The sequence below is a fragment of the Drosophila mojavensis genome, unplaced genomic scaffold, assembly GCF_018153725.1.
Source record: "Drosophila mojavensis isolate 15081-1352.22 unplaced genomic scaffold, ASM1815372v1 contig_80, whole genome shotgun sequence".
In the NCBI taxonomy this organism is placed as follows: Eukaryota; Metazoa; Arthropoda; class Insecta; order Diptera; family Drosophilidae; genus Drosophila; species Drosophila mojavensis.
In genome coordinates, this window is record NW_025318906.1 from 15,586,714 (window position 1) to 15,611,433 (window position 24,720).

Sequence of the window (24,720 nt, forward strand, 5' to 3'; positions counted from 1 at the left end):
TCTCAAGTTTGGCTTATCGAGCTCTTAATAAGATTAAGTCTTCATAATTTATATTGAGATTTTAATTTATGGTAATGATTCTCCCGTGGGAAGTACAAATAGTAGACCAAACCTAAATACTCCAATGATTTACGTTCCCGACTGGCCGAATGTTTCCTTATCGGCAAATGTGCATATATTATATGTTTTATATATATAAAGCGTGGCTACACTATGTCTCGCTACTATCGGCTCACATATATTCGATTGATAAGCATGAAAGCCTTATCACACTAGCTGCTAATGTCTTCCCATCAAATGATCTCAGATTCCTTTTGCTATCCCAGCTCGAACATAGGAGTTGAAGAAAGCTTGTGAAAATTCTATGATAATATTAACTGAAAGATTGCATATCCATTCTTTAAGATGACCTCAATAATCCAGCTTTAAATATGTATTAGATGACTATAATTATCCAGCTCACTCATATACTTTATCTCGCTTAGCTAAATCTAGATAATTCTGGACTCATTTTACATTGTTAATTCCTTAGATATACAAATATATATCCTATAGAAATATTCTAAGTCTATCTATAACAAACTTACATAAATTATAATTTTATACATATCTGTAAACATATTTAATGTATTATATATGTATATATAAACTATAATTTTATATATAAATATATAATTTATTTAAAAGTTTGTATTCATATATTTTTATATCATCCCACTTTCCCACTTTCCCACTTTTATACATATGTATATCTATATACAATACATATATATCTAGTTACCTTCGAGACAATAATTTATAATATACATACATACATACATACATATATGTCAATTTAATATATAACATATACAAGAAACATATAAAGACAAAAACACAATCAACATGAATGTGACTTTCTCAATCGATGATGTCTACAATTCGGTGAGTAGAGAGAAAGAGAGGGAAAGCGTAAGAGTGAGACTGTATGAAATTTGCTTGCAATCGAATCTGTACTGAAACTGAGCTCAATCCTTCAAGATGCGCTGTAATAGTCTGATGTACGTGGACTTCTCGCATCGCTGCTTCCTGTCCAAGGCCATAAAGCATTGCATCCAGGTGATGCAGTGCATCGACTACTTCAGGATTATGTACTGCCAAATGAACATCAAGACGCGAAGCACTGAGGTTGCTGTAATGTGCGCCTCCATCGTCATAATGGGCCTGCTGATGCTGGCGGTGGCCCACATGGTGGACAAATAGTAAGTCAGTACTTTGTAGTAAGATTCACTCCAACCCATCCCCTCCCCCCCTTAGCATTGCGCCTTTGCTGAAGATCGTCTCGATCGTGATGCACATGAACCAATATCTGGCTGGCATTACTCTACTCTGCTTCGGCAATCACCTGCCGGACCTGTTCATCAACGTGACGCCCGTCATGGAGGAGTCGCCGCTGTTCAACATTACCCTATCCAATGCGATTGCCGGGGTCCTAATTAATGGTGGCCTCATCTGCTACCTGAGACCCTTCAAGATCAATGGCCACGGCGCTGTGCGCGATCTCCTCTTCATGATGTTCGCCTGCGAGCTGGTCCTCTACGAGATGGAGACTGATAACAAAATAACGCGAATTGAAGGACTATGTAAGTGTTACAGAGTGTGTGCTACAATTTATAGGGAATCGATTGGCAACCGTATATAAAGCATTGATCTTTATGAGAAGTTCAGTCTCTCTGTCTGATTTGTTTCTTGCTTTTGGTCTACTGTTTAGGCCATTAGCTTCGATTACCATAAGTCTATTTATTGATCATTGATTGATATATTATAGGATCAAGTATCTGACAGTCTGTGTGACTGATCTGTTATTATAAACCTTTGTTGATCTGCCTCTCTCCCTTTCACTCAACTATCAACTTAATAAAATTAATATAATATATCAATTTAATTTAACAGATATTTAAATATTATATTATAATAATAATTATTATTATTATTCAAAATTAAATTAAATTAATATTAATTTAAATGATGATATTGTATATAAAATTAATTTAATTTAATTCTTTAATGATAATATTTAATACTATATTATTTTATATTAATATTTCTTTACTAAATTTAAAAAAATTTTATTTTTAATATTTTATTAGTTTAATTTATTGTATGTTATATTTCTTTGTTTTGTTTTCTTTTGTTTATTTATTTTTTATTTATTTATTTTTTTTCTGTTATCTTTTCATATTTTGTTTAGTTGATTTAATCTAATCAATTCAATTTATTTACAGCCCTTATCTGTTTGTATTTCATTTACTTGATTATCAATATTGTCGATCTGAAGTTGATGCGAAACACTCTTGACGGTAAGAAGCGCTCCAAATCATAAACCCCACAAATTCGAGTATATCTATAATAAAATGCCTTTACCAGACCTTCGCCAAAAGGTCGACGCTTTGAGCCGAAAGACTCAGCCCACACTCAAGACGAAGAGCAAACTGCGGCACATGCAGAACAAGCTGGCTCACATGGAGCTGGATAGTAAGAATGTGGACAAGTACAATCACTCGGAAATCTTCATCTCGGCCAAGCTGAAGACATATTATGGCAAAAAGACTTCGCTCAACGATGATGAGCTTGATGATGTGGAGCTGCGCGCCCTCGAGAAATATGGCCAGACTCGGCCTAGTGTAATCGAGAGGGATAATGAGAAATATTTGCGCAACATCTTCTACAATCCAGAGAATCCCCGTAATATGTTTTTATTAAACGACCTATGGGACTCGATAAATCCGATCAGTTTGAGCGAATTCAAGCGGAGCTCGTACATTGAACGAATCTACATAGTACTGATCATGCCCGTTTCAATCATCTGCAGTCTATTCGTACCTGTCGTCGACACCTCCGTGACCAAGCACGGCTGGAGCAAGCTGCTCAATTGCATACAGATCGTGACGACGCCCTTCATAGTCATAACTCTCTGGCATGGTTTGTGCTTAAGTTTTCTATATGTATATATCATATGATATATCATTTTCATTGCAGCATTGGCCTGCTTAGAGTATCAAAGTTCGTTCATAGTTTTGTACTTTAACATTTCCGTTTGGAGCTTCTGCGTCAGCGTGCCGCTAGCCATATTTGTCTTCTGGAAGACACGCACCGATAAACCACCGCGTTTTCACAAGGTATCCAAAAAGAAAGAAAGAAAGAGAGAGAGAGAGAGAGAGAGAGGCTGAGAAAGACAGATGAAATTGATTGGTATATTTTTATTCACAGCTCTTCATGATACTCACGTTCAGCATCACCCTGGTTCTACTGAAAATCTTAGCCACTGAGATCGAGGTGCTCAGCTGTGTGATTGGCTTGGTTTCGCACATGAGCGAGGATTTCGCATCCAGCAGTATTCGAGCATTTTGCGCTGCCCTTAGCGATAGTGTATTCAATATCAGTTTGGCAATCAAGGGCTACGGCGGAATGGCATTCGCTGCCGGCTTGGCTGGGCCATTTTTCAGTACGTTTGCATTATTCGACTTAATAGAAATTGTTGAATCATTCGTTTTCGTACTTTTTTAAAGGTTTTACGATCTGCTTGGGTCTGTACTTCTTAACCAATCCAAATGTGGGCCAGCTCTACTCCAGGCGCTGGCTACTAGGCGAACAAGGCGATAATTCGTACTTTTTCTTCATGCTCATTGCCTTCACAACTCTGCTGTGGATCCTCACTTTCAATTTCCTAGCTCGCCGTTCAGTTGCCATCTTCGATCTGATCATGTATATAGTCTATCTGATATATGCTATTCTCGTTGAGTGGAGTGTTATTCATGCATTCACATTCGACCCACAGTTCGAGCCCACATAAGTCAACTATGATTGATGATCATCATTTATTTTGAATTATTTCAATAAAAAGAAATTCAAATGTAATACGTTGTAGATTATTTAATTTATTATTTTAGCTATATTCTTAAAAAATGTGGTATTTTATTTATATTTTATAAATTTTTTGTAAATTTATTTGCTATATTAAATTAATGTAAGTCACATTAAAATATATATTTGTCATCAATTTATAAATGCAACTATCAATATTTGTACACACTTCTGTTAAAGCATTGAGCGTATTGAGAGTGTGCCATTTATTTTGGTCACCACTGTCTGGCCACCGTTTCGAAAGCTTCTCTAGCTCGCTTTAGCCGCTCAACTGACAAAAGCTGCGAAACTCAGCGATAACTGCATTCACGAGAGCTTTTGTGCGCTGACATGAATTTCAATTGCTTTACGATTTAAATCAAATCAAATATATTTTTTATTAATTATTTTAGATAGATAGAAATAAAATATATTCATATTAATTATTTTAGCATTAATTTCTCGCTTCTCCATACAAAGAGTTTAATGAGCATCACACCAAATCTCGTTGCAGTACGTAATTAATTGGCACGATCTCATTATATACGATATGTATGCAATACTCACCTAAGAATCAACCATCACTCTTTCTCCTTTCCTCTCTTTAAGTAAATTTTCCCCTAACTTACTCAGATCACAATAAAATATATTAAAAAATTTTCCACAAAATTCTAAAAAAATGGAAAATAGCCAAAAATTTGCAGACACAATCAGTGCAATTCGCTGATTTGAATTCGCAGCAAATGCAAAATCAACTGAGACATTATCATTACATTTAAGTGCAAAATGCATAAACATAAACAAGTGCAGCGCCCACCCGCATGCGGAAGAAGCAAGAAAAAAAATACAAAAAACAAAAAAAAAATGGAGAAGGAAAAACACAAGAGGAAGCCAAATGCAAGGATTCAACTTCAAAGCGAAATGTCCTCAGAATTCCGGCAGCAATAAAAGCACTCAGCTCCCATAGACTTCCTGCTGCTGTCTGTGCACTTAATGTGACATGTTTTTGCAACAGTTTTTGGTTTCGTTTGGTTTCGTTGGCTCTGTTCCTCTTCTATTCTTCAGCTCCAGCTCCAGCTTCAGCCTTAACTCAATGTCTGCTGCACAGGAGCTAATAGAGTGTGATCAACTAGAACATGCTCTGTTCATTCACATTAACACGAGAGGGTGAGTGAATATTTATGTTAATAGTTGGCTCTTACGAATTGCTGCAGAAATTAGAGTATTTCAGTTGGCTTTGTGTTGCATCAACTTAATTTGAAAACATTTTCTAATATAGCAACTAGCAAAGCCAGCAGCTGCTTTTATTTCTTTGCTTTAATGTATTTTACTTGTTATTTAAATGTTTTTGTTTTTTTTTACTCATAATTTTATTTCCTTCCAATTGATTGTTTCCGGTTGTGATAGTCGTAAAATATTTTAGATGCATATGGACTACTTTGTTTGTAAATACATGCAAAGTTTCTGTCAAGCTGTTTTGAATATAAAACTACATACAGTTCATATGAAGACAACTATAAAACCGCATTAACTACATTAGTATACGACTTTCTTGTCGTATACATATAAATTTTTAAAATAAATCTAACTATATTTTTGCTTATTCTTGTATATTTTTATTAATTTTTAGTTATTGCAAATAATTTCTGTTGTCTATTAACTTGATTTTAATAACAAATTCTGTTAATTATATAAACTAAAACTAAAAAACTAAATTTCGATTGCAAATTATATTTCTATATTTATAACATAAATATTTTTTATTTTTAATTGCTTCATTTAGACTTGAAGTCACGTTTAAATGTCATAGTTTGAAAAAAAAACCCATAGTAAAAATTGCAATAATTTATTTACCTTAAATTCTATTCATTAGTCTGTTAAAATATATTGGGAAATTGCTTTAGGAAGAACAATGTGATGAATCAACTAGTTCAAGTAATCATATAACAATGACTAATAAGAAATGCTTTAAGAGAAACCAGATTATAAACTAATTAAAATGAAATATTTAGCATGAAAATTAAATATTTACAATATGTATATATGTATGTCGGGGCGTTCGTTTCTCATTCTGGTTTTCCATCTTAGCTGCGCGTATCAACGAATTCCCGGTGTGTCGCTAAATTCTTTTAAATGCTCTTACTCGTTCAATCGTCTTTGACCAAGTGTGGTTTCTCTTCCACTCTCGAAACTTCTAATAATGGTCGCATATTCTTGTTCATCGAACGCACAGCGACCCTGCTGCGAGCGACATAACTAGCTGTCTCGCTCTCACCCAGCGAGACCCGGGACCACGTTCAGCAACAGCTATTTTCGTCTCTCACTTAGTGACAGTGCATTAATTGCACTACGATACGAAATCAATCGATTTACACGATATCAAGATATCGAATTGCAATTTCAACAACAGTTTAATATCGCATTGATACGACGGTTACACGTCCGAGTGTAATTAATTTTTCATAACATCTAACATCTTTAAGTAATTGTCAACATGAGGTAATGCCAGCATTTGCTTTACAAAGCCCTAGTTTCTAGCCGATAAACAGGTGCTTAGCAGCATAACTCAATTAGCAGCGAGCAGCGAGCAGAGAGCGGAGAGCGGAAGGCAGGATGCAGTTGGTGCCATGTCTATGCGCCACTTTGGTCACCGGAAGCAACATTTAGAGAAAACATTTGCATCTCGTGTAAATTATGCAACTCTTAATTAATGAGAACTCGACTCCGCTCGGCGGCAATGGAAATATTGTTGTTCTCTGTTCTAGTTGAATGTCTCTAGCCTTGACTCGCTCCTCCCGCTTGCCCACATCCGATTTGCATATCATTTGCCACGGCAGAACATCTCTCACTCTCTCTTTCTATCTCCCTCTCGCTCTCTCTGTTGTGTACGAGTCAGTTGGCTAATGAATCTGCATCTGGTGCATTGGGAAGCACAAGCACTGTCTGTGGCTTGGCTGCAATTAGCTCAGACTGCACTTGACTTCACTTAACTCGGCCCAGCTAAGCAGTCAGCTCTATTGAATTGGTGTGAAAAGATTTATACCCTATATATAAATGATGTTCAAGCGTAGGGTATATATAAACATAGTATATTTTTAATCAGCCTAAACAGCTGACATAAATTTGAATTCCATTTCAGATAATTTCCCCCTCCCCTTGAGCCCATTTTCCATTAGCCAAAGATCTTCTACAGAATTAGGGTATTTAGTAGTACAAGTATTTAATGTCAGGCTATACAATAATATCCACTTAACACCAGTTAAATCGAAAATTTTAGTAATTGGCACTTACACAAATGTAACAAATTTCCGCGTAATGTAACATTGTTTTTTTTTTCGTATCAATTCCAAGGTACTTTAATTTTCGACACGTTCGATGTGCAAAGATGATGCTGGAGCTTGCAGAGCAGCCGAAATCCTCGTTGTCGCCCATCAATACCGAACCAAACAGCTCCAAGGTGCAGGCTGCCCAAGCTGCCGAAGAGCCGCCCACAGAGCTCGTTAATATCGTCTCCTGTGAAACGGCCAGCTCCTCGCTGGGGAGCTGTGAACGCATACAGACACGTTGGACTGACTGGGTAGCCCGTATCATAAGTTGGACAGACGAGCTGGGCCAGTACGTGCGACAGTTTCTCGCCTATGTGGCGGCGAAATTCCGTTCAGTTTTCCTTCCGAGCGATAATTTCATATACCGGGAGCCGCCCCTATCGAATGAAAGTAGAATCCAATTGGAGACAGTGCCGCGCAAGACACTGATACTGGATCTAGATGAAACTCTGGTACATTCCTGTTACCTGGACCCGGAGACCCACGATGTGGTTGGCTGTACTTTTGTGCCCCAAACAGCCGTGCCCGATTACATATTAAACATACCGATCTTAGCCAACCTAAGTCCGATTGAATTCCAGGTGTTCAAGCGGCCATACGTTGATCTATTCCTCGACCTGGTCAGCAAATGGTATGACGTGGTCATCTATACGGCCAGCCTGCAGGCGTATGCCAGCATTGTGATCGACAAACTGGACGCAGGACGTGGCATCCTGCAGCGACGCTTCTATCGTCAGCACTGTGTCAATACGTCATCGTTGGTCAGCAAGAATCTATTTGTGGTGAATCGGGATCTGAATAGCGTCCTCATCATCGACAACTCGCCCAGTGCGTATCGGGATTTTCCGGAGAACGCTCTGCCCATTAAGAGCTATATCTACGATCCGAACGACCGGGAGCTGCTCAATCTGCTCCCATTTCTCGACGCGCTGCGCTTCACGAAGGATGTTCGATCGATTCTCAGGCGACGTGAACTCACATCCCTGATCAACTCAGAATAATTCACACATACACACACAAATACAAATACAACTACAACTACACAGAGGAGCTACATACATACATACATACATATTGTTACACCCACCAACTGCCATCAAGTGGCCCGAGCTAACAGCGCTAACTGCGCCCAAGCCATTCACTCGGGATTGGCAATACACATGGATCATCATTTAAATTTCAGTTCAGAACAAATAATAAAAAACACTTTTTGTCGTCCACATAGAGCGTATTATTTAAAGTAGAAATACCATTAGGGTACCTTAATGTTATATGTTAAAAGATAAAAATAATATAGGTGAACAACTCACCTTTTTTATACTCTACACCTTAGCTTATTAAATTAAATGTGAATTGGTTTATCCATATATTAATATATCATAATATATCAATATATCATTAATTTCATATAAAATTTATATTATTTTTAAACAGCTGTGTGGATTGAGTAGTCTGTCTGTGCTATGATGATGTAGTATGTAAGATCCCTGTATACTATAAAAAATATTCTATTAATATTTTTTTTAATTTTACACTGGAGCACTAGGTAACATTAGGAATTTAAAATACAGAGAGAACTTATATGATTGTAAAAAAATAAAAAATAAAATAAATTTTACTTTTTTTTATACTAAAGCAAACTGCCATAATAAATAAATAAAGCATAAATTAAAAAAAAATAAATAAATAAAAAAATTAAAAAAACAACAACAATTAAAAAATAAGAAATAAAAAAATAAATTAAGTAAAAGTTATTTATACTTACAATTACAATATGCTTATTTAATTAGTTAGTAAGTAGTTTATAAGTAGCTAGCAAATAAGTCAAATCAACGTTTCCTTAACTAGCTAACATTATTAATATAATATACAGTGGAAGAGCAATAGACAATCTATGTTTAAAATAACAAATATTGAAAATATATTTATTTCTATTGACCTTCTATCTAACTATAAATTTGCTCTAATGCCATCAATTTCAACTTAAACAAACTCAGAAATCAACACAAAGGAAAAATCATCAAAGTGCAGCAGCAAAAATATGCAAGTTAAATAAAGGCGTATAAAAGTCATAAGCCTGATATTAAGCATTCTGACAATGCCAAAAGAGAGAGTGAGACAAAGAGTGAGACAGAGAGTGAGACAGAAAGTGAGAGAGAGAGAGAGAGATTTGCTCGCACCTCCATCAGCCAGTTACACCTGATGAATCGCCGTTGATGTCGAACATTTAAGCACAATTGACTCCAGCTCGACACACGGATGCAAGGCAGCAAAATTTATGGCGGCCCAGGTGAAAGTTGTGCGTTGCTCCCCGCCCCCCGCTCTGGCCCTGCTGTAGACAGCAGCCCATGTAGCCGGCTCGGCTGCTGTCACTGCTGCTGCAGTTAAGGCAACTGGCTCAAAATTTATTGAAGTTGCACGGCTTAAGTCAGGAACTGGATATAAATGCATCGCATATGAGTTACATTTTGCCAGCTATTTAATCCCATTTCAAGTCCGACGTGTCGTATGACAATTTGTTGGAGAAAAAGTCATATCTACTCTGAACTTAGAATGGATGGCTAATTGTCAGAGTAACTGCCATAAAAACCTTTGTCTGCAATCAGTTGGTTTTTTTATATTAGATTCGAGTTGACTTTAGTTTGATGTGTTTTACAGTTTTGCAGGGGAAAAACTTAATTGAAGCTGCTTGTTTTTCGCAGCTCTCAATTAGAGATGTATTTTAGTTGGGGTTAAGTCTAATATAATACGGAGTATGACAGCAGTTGGGTAACTTATTATTTCAGCTATATAAAATATAAAATAATTTAAATAGGTAAGATAAATATATAAAATTTGAAAATACGAAATAAAAAATATAAAAATAAAATATTAATATTATTTAATAAAATAAATAAATATTAAAAATTAAAAAAGAAATAAATAAAATATAAAAAAAAATTCTTTAACCAATTACAAAAAAAAATTAAATAATAAAAATATAATATAAAATAAAATAAAACAAAAATAAAATGAAAAACAATATAAAAATTTAAAAAAAAATTTAAAAAAAAATAAATAAAATAAAAACCATTTAAAAAGAAATAAGAAATGAATAAAATAAAAAAAATAAAATAAAAATAAATAAAGTAAAAAAATCAATATAAGAATAAAAATAAAACAAAAATAAAATAAAAAACAATATAAAAACAAATAAAATTAAAAGAAACAAAAGAAAAAACAATTTAAAAAGAAATAAAATACAAATATATAAAAAAAATATAAATTAGTAAAAAAATCAATATTAAAGTTAAAATGAAAATATAATGAAATAAGAACAAATTACAATTAAATTAAAAAATATCAAAAAATAAACATAAATAGAAAATATAAACAACAAAAATATAAACTCCTTTAATATGCAAAGTAAACATATAAATTACTTGATCAAACACATAAATCCCATTACCAAAAATATTTCTAAGCATAATTTGTTCACGGCTCTTCTAGTTTTATATTAATTTTCGAGGCCTGCTCATCGATCCAGCTCCTGAGATGCGGCACACTTGTGTAGACAGCGGGAATATCTTTGTCGGCGCACTCGATGCCCCAGGAGACGATGCCGGCCAGCTGATAGCGCTTGTTCTGCCCGGCCATGCTGCAGAACAGAGGCGATCCTCCGTCGCCCTTGCAGGTGTCCTTGCCCTCGACGCCTCCGGCGCAGAGGAAGGTCGAGTCCAACTTGAAGCGTCGCCCCAGCACTGTCCGGCGCAACAGCCTCTGGCAGTACTCGTGCTCCAGCACGGGCAGATCGATGCGCTTCAGTATGTGCTCCATGCGGGGAGCCGAGAAATGGCGATGGCCCCAGCCGGTGGCAAAGCACTCCGCCTCACGCAGATCCTTCTGCAGCGCCGTGCTCTCGGCCGCCGGCAGACAGAGCGGCTGCACGTGCGGCGCCAGCTGAAAGGGCTGCTCCAGCACCAGCATGGCGATGTCATTGTGAAAGTTCAGACGGTTGAACTGCTCGTGGCGCCAGAGATTGCTTATGCGACGGCTCTGAAAGGCGTACGGCTCCTCGTTGCTATTCAAGTCATATTCGCCGGCTCGAGCCAGCAGCTCGTCCGCGCCAAGCTCGGCCACATTGTGGGCGCTGGTCAGCACCAGCTGCGGATGGATCAGTGTGCCGCCGCATATGTATTTGCCCTGCAGGTCCATCACGGCCACCATCCAGGGGAACTCGGCGAAGCGAGCCTCGTGGTCATTGTAGCCAACCAGGGCGTAGTAGAGGCCCGCCGGATTGCTATAGCCGCAGCCCTTGTACTTGAAGTCGTTTAGCTGGTGTCGCACTCGATTATCCTTCTCATCCAGCTGCAAGAGTTGCCATTCATTTATATATCAATTTCAATTTCAATTTCAACTCCATATGCCTCACCTGATCGCCAATTGGGCAGCAGCTCTCGAATATGCCGCAGCCGGAGTTGCTGGCATTGTCGATGCGCGGCTTCAGTATGAATCGGCCATCCTCGTTGACGGTGCCCGTGCGGCACAGGTGCCGCGGCACACACAGACTCCTCACGTCGCAGCTCTTGTAGTCCAGCTTCGCGTCCACATCGATGGCCATGCCTGTTGGCATCTGCTTCGATCGGCGCGTCGCCATGCTGGCCTCGTAGCTCTCCAGCTGCGCCTTGTCGCAGCAGACGAGTCCCGCCCCACAGCTGCGTCCCAGTATGCGAGGTCCAAAGATTCCACTGCCCGAATCATCCGTCTCGTTGCAGCGTTGCTCGCTGATGCAAATCTGATCGCTCTTGCACAAGCCCAAGCTCCAGCAGGCATCGCCCAGAAGCAGCAGCACCAACAACTTCAACAAGCGCTCCATACCAAATAAACTTGAATTGAGCATGGGGAATAATTTGTTCATAATTCATAATTGTTCATAATAGATGGTAAAACACAGTAAAAAGAAAATGTAAGATAATTGAAAGTGAGTAAACAACAAATATCAATCGATGAAATAAAAAAAATAAAAAAATAAATTATTAATAGGTATAATAATTATAATAATAATTTTTTATTATTATCTTTTTTTTTAATAATAGTAATAATAATAATAATAATAATAATAATAATATAACATTTGTATAACTCTCAGATAAGTACAATATTTTCTGAAAATGATATATATTGTATAATATCGAATTCCTAATAGAAAGCTCGGCATGATATAGATGTTTGATATTCCCTATAAAAATACTTAAACGAGGTCTGTTCAACATTAATTTGAAATCACGTGTGTTATTTCTATTTATTATTCATCTTGTTTATTATCTTTATACATTTCATTGGCCTCTTCCGTTTTGGCCACAAAAAAGTTCCAGTGGAATAAATCTAGAAAATACGGTAGGTGCTCTATCATTATTATATTTCTTCATATTCTTTGATATATTTTTTTGGAATATGCTATCAAAACTCTTAAAAATTAACTGAGTATTCCAAAGACCACAAACAACAAACATGTGAAATAACATAAATAATAAAAATAAAAATAAATAAAATAAAAAATCGAGCAACAAATATTCGTGAGCGAATTACAAAATTAGCAATAATTTTTTAATAGACCTCGCATGAAATATGCAAATAAGAAATAGGGGAATATATAATAAATACGAGGAAAATACTCTAACTGAGTGACGCATAGCACAAAACTGGACAGCGTATAAATTATTAACTTGATTCACGTATAATACATGTGGGAAAATAGGTGAAAATTTGATTGGTTGTCGATTATTTATTTCATTACTATTACGACAATTATTATTTTAAGAATTTCTTTTCTTATTGTCTCTTGGCTAAATTTCAAATTGCAATACAGAGAAACCCGACAGCTGATAGAATCACATATAATTCCATATATGTCTATAATATTACGCAAACTATTTGAATTTAATTGAATATTAAGTTGCTCACAAATTTGTATTATATTTATTTACTCACATATTTCAATGAGATGCTGAGTATCGACTAAGTGAGGCAATCTCCTAGACATCTATTTTATAGGCACAGATTGAAAACATTTATAGTATCAAGCAAGCATCAAGAGAATATTATTTTACTTGGCTTGAATTATTCTCTCAGCTCATCAATTAAATGTCTATTGCGCTCTCTCTCTTTATATATATATATTACACTCTATCTTCTCTTTCTCTCTCCCTCTCTCTCTTTACTATTTGTTTCGCCTTGTTTCACGCTCAACTCGAGTCAGCTTTGAGCAAGATTGCTTTCAAGCCGGTTCTATAAGATACGAGAGTTCTAATTCTAGTCAATCAGTTGAAATTGAACGCGAATCGAATAGTGTCTAAAAATTGAGCCTAGACAAATTCATAAAAATATTATGTATGTTGCTCGTGTAATATATATGTACATATAAAACAATTAAATTAGTGATAGAAAGTGAAAAATAAACAAAAATAAATAAATAGATGTCAAGCTGATCAAGCGGACTTCAAAGTGACTGAATACAGATACCCTGTGTTAAGTGTCTAATTAGCTGCGCACTTTTCGATTTCCCGTTTGTTTCTCCTCTTCGCATCTCGCGTCTTGCATTCTTTATTGTCGGCTAAGTTAACTCTCTGGAAATAATCATAAATAATCAAAACTCAATTAAATGTGTGCATACTTTATAGTAATATTTCAATTACTTTTACTAACTTTACTTAATTCAATTTATTTTTATAAAATGTGAATTCTGCCATTTATGAATCTTCTCATACCTAGCAAGGCGTATTAAGAAGTGCATATATAATATATATCAATTATGAATTTCGTTTTGAAAAATAAATTTTATTTATTATTATTTTTATATATTTTTTATATATATATATATTTTTTTTTTTTAAATAATAATTTTTAAATAAATTCATTTGTACTTTTTTATTATTATTATTCATATTTTTTTTATTTTGTATTTTTTACTTTAGTATATTTTTTAGTATTATTTTTTTGCTTTCTAAATTTATTGCATTCTTTTTAATTCATTTGATAATTTTTTTTTTTTTAATATACATATATTCAGTTTTAAAATAAATATGTTGTTTGATTTTATTATTATTATTATTTATTTTTCATTTGATTTACATTTTCAATGATTTTTATAAAAGACATAACAAATTAAACTCTTTAAATATTTCGTGATAACCCAAACAGATTAAGCTTGAGGCTGTGTTTGCATCGATAAGAATATAGTTATCAGCGCGAAGTGCAATCAATTTCTTTATACACTGAACAAATTTAAAATGGAATAATAAAGAACGAAGCAATTGTAAGCGGCAAAAGAAAGCGGGAAAGCATACTCTTTTTTTTCATTAGGTCAATCAACTTACATCAAGCTCTGAAACTATGAAATCAATAAATTTATGCATAAATATTAAATATTAAATAAATAATTAAAATAAAATAGATACTTTAAAAAACTGCAATATATATTTATTTATTATTTTAAATAATATTATAATTTATATTTAATAGTATTGAGTTTTTTTTTTTTTTTTTTTAATTTGTAGGTATTCATTTCATGTAACGAAGTATGATTCCTATAATATCAAATCTCCATCTTATTGAATATTATTATTGAATATGAAATATTCATCAAATTCTTGCAGCAGCTGAATGAAGTTCCCTTGGTGCTACTGCCCACTGTGGCTGGCCTGCGTCCTCCTGCTGGCGAATGAACAGCAGGCGGCGAAGTCGTCGTCGCCATGTGGCGCCCTGGAGCTGTGCGTCACGGAGCAGCGCTGCAACGAGTCGGACGACTCGGGCCATGGCATAATCGGGCCACGCATGGCGCGCACCTGTGGCGAGGGACTGGTGTGCTGTGACCAGGAGCAGCTCGAGAGCTGGGATGCCATGCAGGTGACGGCAAAGGCAACGGCAACAAAAACAACAGCAGCAACAAGAACACGGGGAGCCAGCGCAACGATGACGGAGGAGGAGAGCATGTACGAGTCCTGCGGCGAGAATATGGAGTGTGTGCCACGCAAGCTGTGCCGCGACAATAAAATCATCGACGATGGTCGCTTCATCCTGAATCCGCGCATCGGCACCACAACCTGTCCCCGAGCCCTGCAGCGCTGCTGCGCGGTGGATCAGCAGGTGCGTAAGCAGTTGATCAAATGATCATCAATTCACACATTTACCTGTCTGCAGGTGGAAGCCAGAGACAGTCCCTACGTTCCGAAGCTGCGTGAATTCAAGTACCAGGGCTGCGGCTGGAGCAATCCGAAGGGCCTCATCCCGGACGAGGATAACTACGAGTATCAGCAGGATGTGGCGCTCTTCGCCGAGTTCCCCTGGATGGTGGCCCTGATGACCGGTCGCCAGCAGTACCTCTGTGGCGGCACACTGATCCATCCCCAGTTGGTGCTCACCAGCAGCCACAACATCAGGAATCAGACAGTGGACACGCTGCTGGCCCGCTTTGGTGAATGGGATCTGAGCAGCATCGATGAGCCGCACGAGCATCAGACGCGTCGCATCAAGCAGATTATCATGCACGAGGAGTTCGATCCGGATGGCTTCTTCAATGACATTGCCCTGCTGGAGCTGGAGCAGCCCGTTGAGATTCAGCCGCACGTTCAGCCGATCTGCCTGCCGCCGCCCGAGACGCCCAAGCTGCAGGCGGAGCTGCGCGAGGCTCTCTGCTATGCCACCGGCTGGGGCGGCCGTCAGCTGGGCAGCCCGAGCAACGAGCGGCTGCTGAAGCGCATCGAACTGCCCGTGGTCAGCCGCATGGAGTGCCAGGGACTGCTGCGCCTCACGCGGCTGGAAAAACGCTTCCGCCTGCGGCCCAGTTTCCTCTGCGCTGGCGGCACCAAGGGCAAGGACACGTGCAAAGGTGACGGCGGCTCGCCGCTCTTCTGCACGATACCTGGACAGGAGAATCGCTATCGATTGGCCGGCATTGTCTCGTGGGGCATCGACTGCGCCAACGAAGATGTGCCAGCGGTCTATGCGAACGTTCCCTACCTGCGCAGCTGGATCGACGAGAAGGTCAAGTCCTTGGGCTTGGAAAAGTTAGCATCGCATTAGAAATAGAGATATAATTATAAAGATTTAACAATAAATTTTATAAACAAAATGATTCTTGTCGAAATGAAACCCAAAATTATACAATAAAAATTTTTTTAATAAATTTAAATTAAAAAATTTATAAATAACAATAAAATTAAAAATAATAAAATAAATAATTTTTTTAATATTTAAAAATATTTTAAATTTAATTAAAAAAGAAAGTAATTATAAAATATAAAATAAAAAAATAATTGATCATATAATAAATTTTATTAAAAGAAAAAAAGTAATTATAAAAAAAAAAATAATATTTTAAATTATTGAATTCGACATAATTTTCATATTTTTATAGGAAATACAACAATTAAAGCTGCATAATATAGATAGAAATGTTTGTATTCTATTTTATTATTATTATTATTTTTTTTTTTTTTTTTATCAAAAATATTCATAAACCCTTCACTGACTCTATAAGAAATAAAAAATAATACTATTATTATTATTCTGTCTTATTTATTTGATATACATTCGAAACATACAAAATTCAACAGTAAACTAAAACTCATATAAAAAGCCAACAATTTTCCATTAAGAAAATTTGTCAAGTCAAGCTATTCACAAATTTCGATTTCGATTTCCATTTTCATTGCATTAGTATCTTCAAGTTTCGAACAGAGTCGATTGATGAAATGCATTAGCCAACAGCAAATATTGAAAAATTCTTGCATAGTTCATTATAATGGAAGTGCTCGGAAAAGTCGTGTTCCCAACCAGATTTATTGCCACAATTAATGTTGCTAAGTGAAACCAAACAAAAAGCTGTATAAGCTGGAGAGGAAAATGAAGAAATAGAAGACGGAAAATGAAAAGGAAAACCAAATTATTGTTGTGCACTGAACTTTAAATAGAAATGGCTAAGTCGCCCCAGACCCGGGCGAATAAGTCTCAATATTGCCATGGCTCTAAATTAAGTGGGTTTTGTTGCACGAGCACAACAACAGCAACAGCAACAACAACAGCTGAACACAAGACGTAGCCGAAGAAGAAGAAGAAGAAGAAGCAGCAGCTGCAAACAAAACAATGAAGCCACGAGGCAACAACAATCTGCCCTGGACAGCGAACCAAAAAATTGAGAAATTACATGCTGCGAAATAGCTAGGGAATTGATTTTGGTGGTGGCTCATTCAATGCTGCCGATGACGGCGCCTGCTGCTGCTGCCTGCTGCCGGCTTGAATGCCCCGCCAGACTGACTGCCTGCCTGACTGCCAGCCACTGGTGGTGCTGGTGGTGTTGGTGGTGTTGGTCTGGATGCGCCTGCTGCGGCGCATTGCTGTTGCAATGGCAGTGCTGTTGCTAATGTTGCTGCTGTTGTTGCTACTGCTGGTATTGCTGCTGCTGTTGCTAGTGCTGTTGCTGCTGCTGTTGCATTAGGCTGCTGCTGCGATTGCCGTTGCTATTGCTGTTGCTGCTGCAGTTGCTGTTGCTATTGCAATAGTTATGGTATTTTTGCTACTCCTTCAGCTGTCGTTTTTGTTGTTGTTGTTGCTGTTGCAATGGCACTGTTGCTGTTAATGTTACTGCTGTTGCTATGGTTGTTGCTGCTGCTGCTGCTGTTGTTGCTGCTGCTGTTGCAATAGCTATGGTATTGTTGCTGCTGCTGCTGCAGTTGTTGCTGTTGTTGTTGTTGTTGCAACGGCTAAGACTAATGCTGGTACTGCTGCTGTTGTAACTGTCATTAGAGTCATAGCTATGGCTGTAGCTGTTGGTATTGCTGCTGCTGTTGGTATTGCTGCTGCTGTTGTTGTTGCCTTTGCAATTGTGGCTGCTGCAGTTATTGCTGTCAATGCTGTTGCTGTTGTTGTTGCTGTTGCAATGATTAACACTGCTACTGCTAATGTTATTGCTGCTATTGTTGTTGCTGCTATTGTTGTTGCTGCTACTGTTGCCTTTGCCTTTGCTGCTGCTGCAGTTGTTGCTGTTATTGTTGCTGTTGCCTTTGCTATTGCTGCTACTTTTGCTGCTACTGTTGTTGCTGCTGCTGATGTTGCTGCTGCTGTTGTAATAGCTATGGTATTGTTGCTCCTGCTGCAGTTGTTGCTGTTGATGCTGTTTCAGCTATTGTTGCTGTTGCAATGGCTAAAGCTGCTGCTGTTAATGTTGCTGTTACTGCAATTGTTGCTGTCATAGCTATGAATGTTGCTGCTGCATTTTCTGTTGTTGTTTCCGTTACCTTTACTGTTGATATAACTATTAGTGTTGCTGTTTCAATTGTTGTTGCTGTATTGTTGCTGCTGCTGCTGCTGCTGCTGGTATTGCAATGGCTAGATCTGCTGCTGTTAGCCTTGATATTGCTTTTACTGTTGCTACTGTATGCATTACTGTTGCTGTTGCTGTTACTGGTACTGTTGCTGTTGGCATTGCTGCTACCATTATTGTTAATGTAACTAATGTAACTGTTGCTGTTACAATGGCAGTAGCTGCTGCTACTTTTAATTATATTGTAGATGTTGCTTTTGCTGTTGCTGTTGTCTTTTCTTTTGTCTTTTCTGTTGCTGTTGCATTGGTTGTTGCTTCTACTGATGTCTCTACTGCTTTGAAGATGTTTATGGCTATTGCTATTGCTATTGCTGTTGCTGTTGCTGTTGCTGTTGCTGTTGCTGCTGTTGTTGCTCTTGTTATTAATGTTGCTGTTGCTGTTTCTGCTGCTGTTGCTATTCATTTTCCTATTGTTTTTACTGTTGGAATTGCCAAGGCTGCTGCTGTTTCCTAAGCTTTTTCCGTTGCTGCTGTTGCTGTTGTTGTTCCTATTGCTGTTGCTACGGTTGCTCCTGCTGCTGCACATGTCTTTGCTGTTGTTATTGTAGTTACCTTAGTTTCTATTGCTGTTGCACTCACTGATGTTGTTGTTGTCGTTCTGATTGTTACCTTTGCCTTTGCCTTTTCCTTTGCCTTTGCTTCTGTTGCTGTTGCTGCTGCTGCCCCGCCGTAGTCTGCGCTAAAACCCATTTCTCAAGTAAATTGCTAAGAAATGTTATTTATTGGCACTTTTCATGCAACTGCACTTGCACAGCTTGGCTCGGCTCGGCTGGGCTTGGCTTGGCTTGGCTTGGCTGCAGGTTTATTGATTTTGCCCGAGCAAATATTCGCCTCGATTTTGGAGTATTTGCATTTGGGCCAGCGGGCACTCGCACTGCTGCTCCTGCTCCTGCTACTCCTGCTGCTGCTGCTCGTGTGCCATAATCACGCCTGATTAGTTTTCATTTCTTGGTCTCTGATATCAAATATTTACCAAATTGATTATCATTTAATTATAATAAAGCATAATGTGAAATGCAATTGCAATTGCCTGTCATCTGTACGGACAGCAGCTGTGTGTGTGTGTGTGTAGAGTATCAATGTCGACATCTCTGTCTCTATGTGTGTGTGTGTGTGTGCGTGCAATTATGATGGCTGGCCCTGGCCGCAATTGTGTGTTGCATACTTTGAGGCACATTTCCTTGCCGACTAACGGCACTTGCACAGCCTCCTCTCCCCTCCTCTGCGTGCTTGTGTGTGTGTGCGTGTGTGTGTCTGTGCACATAGCATCAAATTACAAATGATGTCGTGCCCGAGGGAGCGAGCGGACCTGCCGCAGAGCCGCTTGACAGCAGGCCTCTTGCTCTGTGGCCAACCAACGGAAGTAGAAACAGATGCAAATGGCAGTTAGGAATGAGTGTATATTCATGTAGTTATCTACGAGCGTGTGTGTGTGAGTGTGAGTGTGACCATGCCTGGCTACATGAAAAACAAAACATGCCACTAATGCTGTACACAGCCCATTCACATGCACACACACACACACACACACACAAACACAACGAACCACATGAACAATTGACACTGGCTAATTGCACTGGAAAATTCGCTAAATGCAAGCATAAACACGTTGCCAACTTCATTCTGTTACCAGAAACATAAAGAACAAGTTTGTCTAGAGAGTCGAGCGGAGAGTATAGAATATAAGTAGGAGCACTTTCACAGTCGAGTCTAGATCATTTGTAGCCCGCTAAATCGAAAATCGCGATAAATCGAACAAAAATTCTGTCCCCCTGAATAAAATTCGTTCTGAATAATAATCTATAATTTATATTTTTGTGTAAAGCGGATAAAACTGATCGATCACCTTATCATTCTACTATATTTATACACCCCGAACTCAAGGAACCCTTTAAAAATGGGAAATCTGAGTATAAAAATATCGTTTAATGTAATAGTCTTGGCAGCCCCCCTCAATTATATATATTCTTAATCAGGACGACAAACGGAGTTGATACAGTCCATGTCTATATCTGCCCGACTATTCGTTCATCCATCCGTCCATCTATCCTCCCTCCCATCCGTCCAACTACCCCTCCGTTCGTCTGCCCGTATTTATGAACATATAAGATCTAGAGTCCTGAAATGGCATGCGCATAACGAGTTTTTGTATCGATAACTATTTTTGTTCTTGTGCTATCGATTAAAAATCATCAGCAAAATTTTTCATTTATTTAATATTATTGTATAAATATATATTTTTTTGCTTGTGTTATATTTTAGATACCAGCCCAAAACCCAAACCCTTTCATACAGACAAACTATTATGATTAACTATTATGATTCAAGTTTACTGTTCATTTTATTAGGCTAAGCAGTAATTCATGTTATTTGAAATGTGTTGATAGATTCATAGTTACAGTAATAAACATAGGCACTCATATGAATGTCATTATTAAAATCTAAATGTATAATGAAGATAGTCTACATCCATGAGAAGATCTATTCATCTCTGCATGCATGCATTGTCCCTTACGTAACGCAGAGTTCTTGAAATATCAGTTCTTCGAAGCATTTCGGGGATATCGTAGACGAGCAGCTTCAATTACATAGCTCTGAGTTGTTCCAACTCGATTCAGGCTCGCAAATCATGTCAAGCTAATTAACAACAATTCGAGAGTAAATTAGAAACATTCATTTCAAAAATGCAGCAGACAGCAAACGCAGTCCACATGCGCTGTCCCATGTCTGTGGCTGCAACAAAACAATTAAATGCATGCCATGCTCTTTCTGTGGCACAACATGGCGTATACGCAACGTGGCACCAAACGCATTAAGCATGCGTCCCGTGCACCGGCTGACAGCGACATGTTGTCAACGTTTTAGAAAATTTGTTATGCAAATTGCTTATTAACTTTATGGCTCGCCCCGTTCGCTCGTTCCATTGTCACGACGGCAATTGTACAGCATTTTCAATTGTCAATTAGCGCTGGTCGCCATAACGAGGCGACATTTCGCTCTGGAGTATCCAATAAATTGCACGCTCTACGCCTCTATTGAAGCAGAGCTCGCACAGTCACTGGCTGCACTTGCATTAAATGCACATAAAATCGAACATTGATTTTAATTTATGTGACATCATGAACGCTACCTGGCTACCTGTTCAGCTCTGCTCTGCCCAGCTCTGCTCTGCTCTGCCAGTGGGCGCTTAATGCTGGTTTTGGGCCTGCTAATGACATTGCCACTATCGGCCGCCTGGCCTTTAGTTTAATTGAAAAATTTTCGTTTTGTGTTAGCTAATGGCAGCTGTGTAATTTATGACGCCTGCACCTCCTGCCAGCTGCGGGCTAACGGCACATTTGTTACAGCCGCACTCGATGCTCGATGCATTCTATGGATTGTCCTTAGTCCTTTGTGCTTTGTGCCCTTAGATTTAGTTTCACAAGCACAAGCTTCAATTATTTTCCATTATAACTACACACAGTTTCCCAGCGCTTGCATAATATACGCATTTTCATAGCTATTAAAATCTTCGTTACATATCAATTCGATGCTATTTTAGTTAGGCGCAGTAATATCTCTTATTTTTTTAATTTTTATAATATGTATTTTCAATGTCTGGCAACCTTAAGCTACATGAAAAAAAAAATATAAAATATTCAATAAATAAAATATGAAAATACAATTTTCGAATGATATATTTAGTAAATTTGCAATTGAAAATATAAATTGTACATGATGCTTTTAATAAATTGGCCAAAAGTATTTTTAAGCGAAACCATTTCCTTTGTATGTTTAATATTTTTTTTTTAAATTATATATTTTTTTAAATATATAATTATATATTTTAAAAATAAAATATTTTTAAAAATATATACATCCTGATTTTCCATTTTTACATTTTCAATGGGCTCAGGGCATTAAAATCAACCTCTCACTCTCGCTCTAAGCAAGATTCTGGGGTTCTTTTTGGCTTTCGGTTGAGCGTCTTGAGTTGAGCTATTCGTGTGATACTCGTGTGACGAACATCGTTTAGGCATAGACTAGATTGACGCTCGCTCAGTAAGAGAAGATGCCAATGGGCTTCGTCTTAACATTCACATGTACGTGCACGCACTTAATTCATGTACGCTATCAATGTGTTTAGTGAACGCAACTCTCTAATATATACCAACACATACTTAAAGCCTCTGCTATTCGTTCAGGTACAGACACGATTGACGCTCGCTCAGTAAGAGTCAACACAAATGGGTTTCGTCTTCACATTCAAATACATGTGCACACTGTCAATTCATGTGTGCTATCAATGTGTTTAGCTAACGCAACTCTGGCTCACATACCAATACATACACAAAGTCTCTGCTTCATATTGGTCAAGCAAACGATTGGGCAAACGGATAACGAAAGAGCGAAATACAACAACAACACAAATGGTTGCTCACCGATCGGCAACGAACTCGTCAAAGAACCGATTCAATTGGTTGCTCTCTGAGTTTTTTCTCAGTGAGTGCAAAATTGAGTGATTCTGTGTCCTTTAACAGTGGCGCGAGTGAAAGACACTTATTTGCAGACATCGTGAAACGGTTAACAGTTGGTTAAAATATGTACAAAAATTAATTGAGTGCTAAATGCTAAGAAAACTTGGAAATTATAATAAAATAAATATAAATGGAAAATAAATAATAAATAAAATATAATAATATTAAATATTATAATATATGAGCATAAATATACATATAAATGTAAATTATAACCAAAGGCTGTAAACCTAAACACAGCAAATTCCTCGACTGCAGAGTGGAAGCTTTAATCGTCAGCTCAAGTCAAACCCATAAACAACCAGAAGAACTCTACTCTAGTTTTACTGCACATATATGTATGTATGTATATATGCACTGCAGCACTAAGATTAAGAATTTCAATTACTATAAAGCACAACAAAGAGCTAGAAAGAGCTGCAGCACTCGCTTTGTTTGGCGGTCAGCTGTGACTGTGCTGATCCAAGTCAGGTTTTAATTAAACTGGAGCAGCCGTAACACAAATGGAAATGCAGCTGTAGATGAAAATGGGAGTGGAAATGGAAATGCGGCGATACAAATACATTTAACGCGCACTGTGCGTTGGCGCTTGAACACTTGAACTGAGACGAATTCTGTTTGACGAGCTGCCGTTGCGCCATTGCACGCTTGCATAATTCGCATATCCTTTGTTTTGTTTGACTTTGATGGCATTGCTAGTTGCTGCGACTCCTGCTGCTGCTCCTGCTGAAGTGACTGCAGCAATTTTACAGCCAGTGCATCATTTGATAAGCAAATATTTTAAACTCTCGCAGCATTTAACAAAGGTAAAACACCTTTGGGCCAGTCGCAGAGCCAATTTCCATTTACCTCAATGAAAACACGAAGCAGCAGCAGCAGCGGCAGCAGGAATATTTTGAATAAAATTATACTCGCATGTTTTGCTTTCATTAAATTGCGAATCGTGCTGCACGTGTTATTGTGCAGCCAGTTACCGTTTTGGCCTGCTAATCGGCTGCCGAGTTCTTAGCTGAAAGTTCTGAACAGCAGGAGGCAGGAGGCAGGAGGCAGGAGGCGGGAGGCGGGAGAGAGAGATGGGGGACACGTTGCACCTGCTGTGGCATGCCTTTAAAATGGCAAACGAAATTTTTCTCTGGCATGTTGTCGACATTTTTATGGGTCTCTTTCTCCAACGAGTTGGCAGACGCCGCCAGCCAGGGCCAGAGCCAGAGCCAAAGGCAGAGCCAGCCACTTGGTTGCCCAATTAAAAGTTTTAGCACATTTTCACTCGAAATTAATTGTCGGTAAACGTAATTCATGTCCGAGACACGAATGCGCAAGCAGCCAGCACCCAAGTGACAGCGCAACTACAGTAAACACCAGCAACACCAACACCACCAACAACACCAACAACAACAAGAGCGACCACATTTTTGCAAGTGTGTGCTTGCCAACAGCCCCTCAGCAGACGCATCCTGCCAGCTTGTTGCTGCTGGGCTGCATACTGATGCGCATTAATGTGTCGGCACATCTCAATATTGAACCACAGTTGCAGCAATTACTTACATTTTATGTGGAATATTATAATGCTTAAATTATGTATGTGTACAATATAACAATTTATATTTAAATGTAGTATAACAAATTTGTTTGGTTA

General features: G+C 38.0%; 4 protein-coding genes across 8 annotated transcripts; 3 read left to right on the plus strand and 1 right to left on the minus strand.

Moving 5' to 3' along the window:
* Positions 1-805: 805 nt before the first annotated feature.
* Positions 806-3,897, plus strand: LOC6580096 (mitochondrial sodium/calcium exchanger protein). The gene is made up of 8 exons (XM_002005930.4): positions 806-924; positions 1,021-1,241; positions 1,297-1,622; positions 2,265-2,339; positions 2,407-2,961; positions 3,019-3,158; positions 3,250-3,484; positions 3,549-3,897. Exons 1-8 carry the CDS (start codon positions 886-888, stop codon positions 3,830-3,832), a joined length of 1,875 nt encoding a protein of 624 aa, XP_002005966.2. The 5' UTR covers positions 806-885; the 3' UTR covers positions 3,833-3,897.
* A 1,063-nt stretch (positions 3,898-4,960) lies between these two features.
* Positions 4,961-8,428, plus strand: LOC6580097 (CTD nuclear envelope phosphatase 1). 2 transcript variants are annotated; one of them, XM_044010677.1, is made up of 2 exons: positions 4,961-5,049; positions 7,234-8,428. In XM_044010677.1, the coding sequence occupies exons 1-2, from the start codon at positions 4,976-4,978 to the stop codon at positions 8,207-8,209; spliced, it is 1,050 nt and encodes a 349-aa protein (XP_043866612.1). In that variant the 5' UTR covers positions 4,961-4,975; the 3' UTR covers positions 8,210-8,428. The 2 variants fall into 2 exon arrangements, with proteins under 2 accessions (XP_043866612.1, XP_002005967.2); XM_002005931.4 differs by lacking the exon at positions 4,961-5,049 and adding an exon at positions 6,313-6,381.
* Positions 8,429-10,577: 2,149 nt separating this feature from the next.
* LOC6580098 (phenoloxidase-activating factor 2) lies at positions 10,578-13,254 on the minus strand. Of its 2 annotated transcripts, XM_032730113.2 has the most exons (4): positions 13,179-13,208; positions 12,521-12,572; positions 11,620-12,073; positions 10,578-11,555 (listed from the first exon to the last, which is right to left on the minus strand). In XM_032730113.2, the coding sequence occupies exons 3-4, from the start codon at positions 12,061-12,063 to the stop codon at positions 10,683-10,685; spliced, it is 1,317 nt and encodes a 438-aa protein (XP_032586004.1). In that variant the 5' UTR covers positions 12,064-12,073; positions 12,521-12,572; positions 13,179-13,208; the 3' UTR covers positions 10,578-10,682. The 2 variants fall into 2 exon arrangements, with proteins under 2 accessions (XP_032586004.1, XP_002005968.1); XM_002005932.4 differs by lacking the exon at positions 12,521-12,572 and having other exon boundaries at positions 13,179-13,254.
* Positions 13,255-13,503: 249 nt separating this feature from the next.
* Positions 13,504-16,317, plus strand: LOC6580099 (phenoloxidase-activating factor 2). Of its 3 annotated transcripts, none has more exons than XM_015164091.2 (3): positions 13,504-13,577; positions 14,843-15,332; positions 15,387-16,317. In XM_015164091.2, exons 2-3 carry the CDS (start codon positions 14,850-14,852, stop codon positions 16,266-16,268), a joined length of 1,365 nt encoding a protein of 454 aa, XP_015019577.1. In that variant the 5' UTR covers positions 13,504-13,577; positions 14,843-14,849; the 3' UTR covers positions 16,269-16,317. The 3 variants fall into 3 exon arrangements, with proteins under 3 accessions (XP_015019577.1, XP_002005969.1, XP_015019576.1); XM_002005933.4 differs by having other exon boundaries at positions 13,506-13,577; positions 14,846-15,332; XM_015164090.3 differs by lacking the exon at positions 13,504-13,577 and adding an exon at positions 13,717-13,850.
* The last annotated feature ends 8,403 nt before the right edge of the window (positions 16,318-24,720 follow it).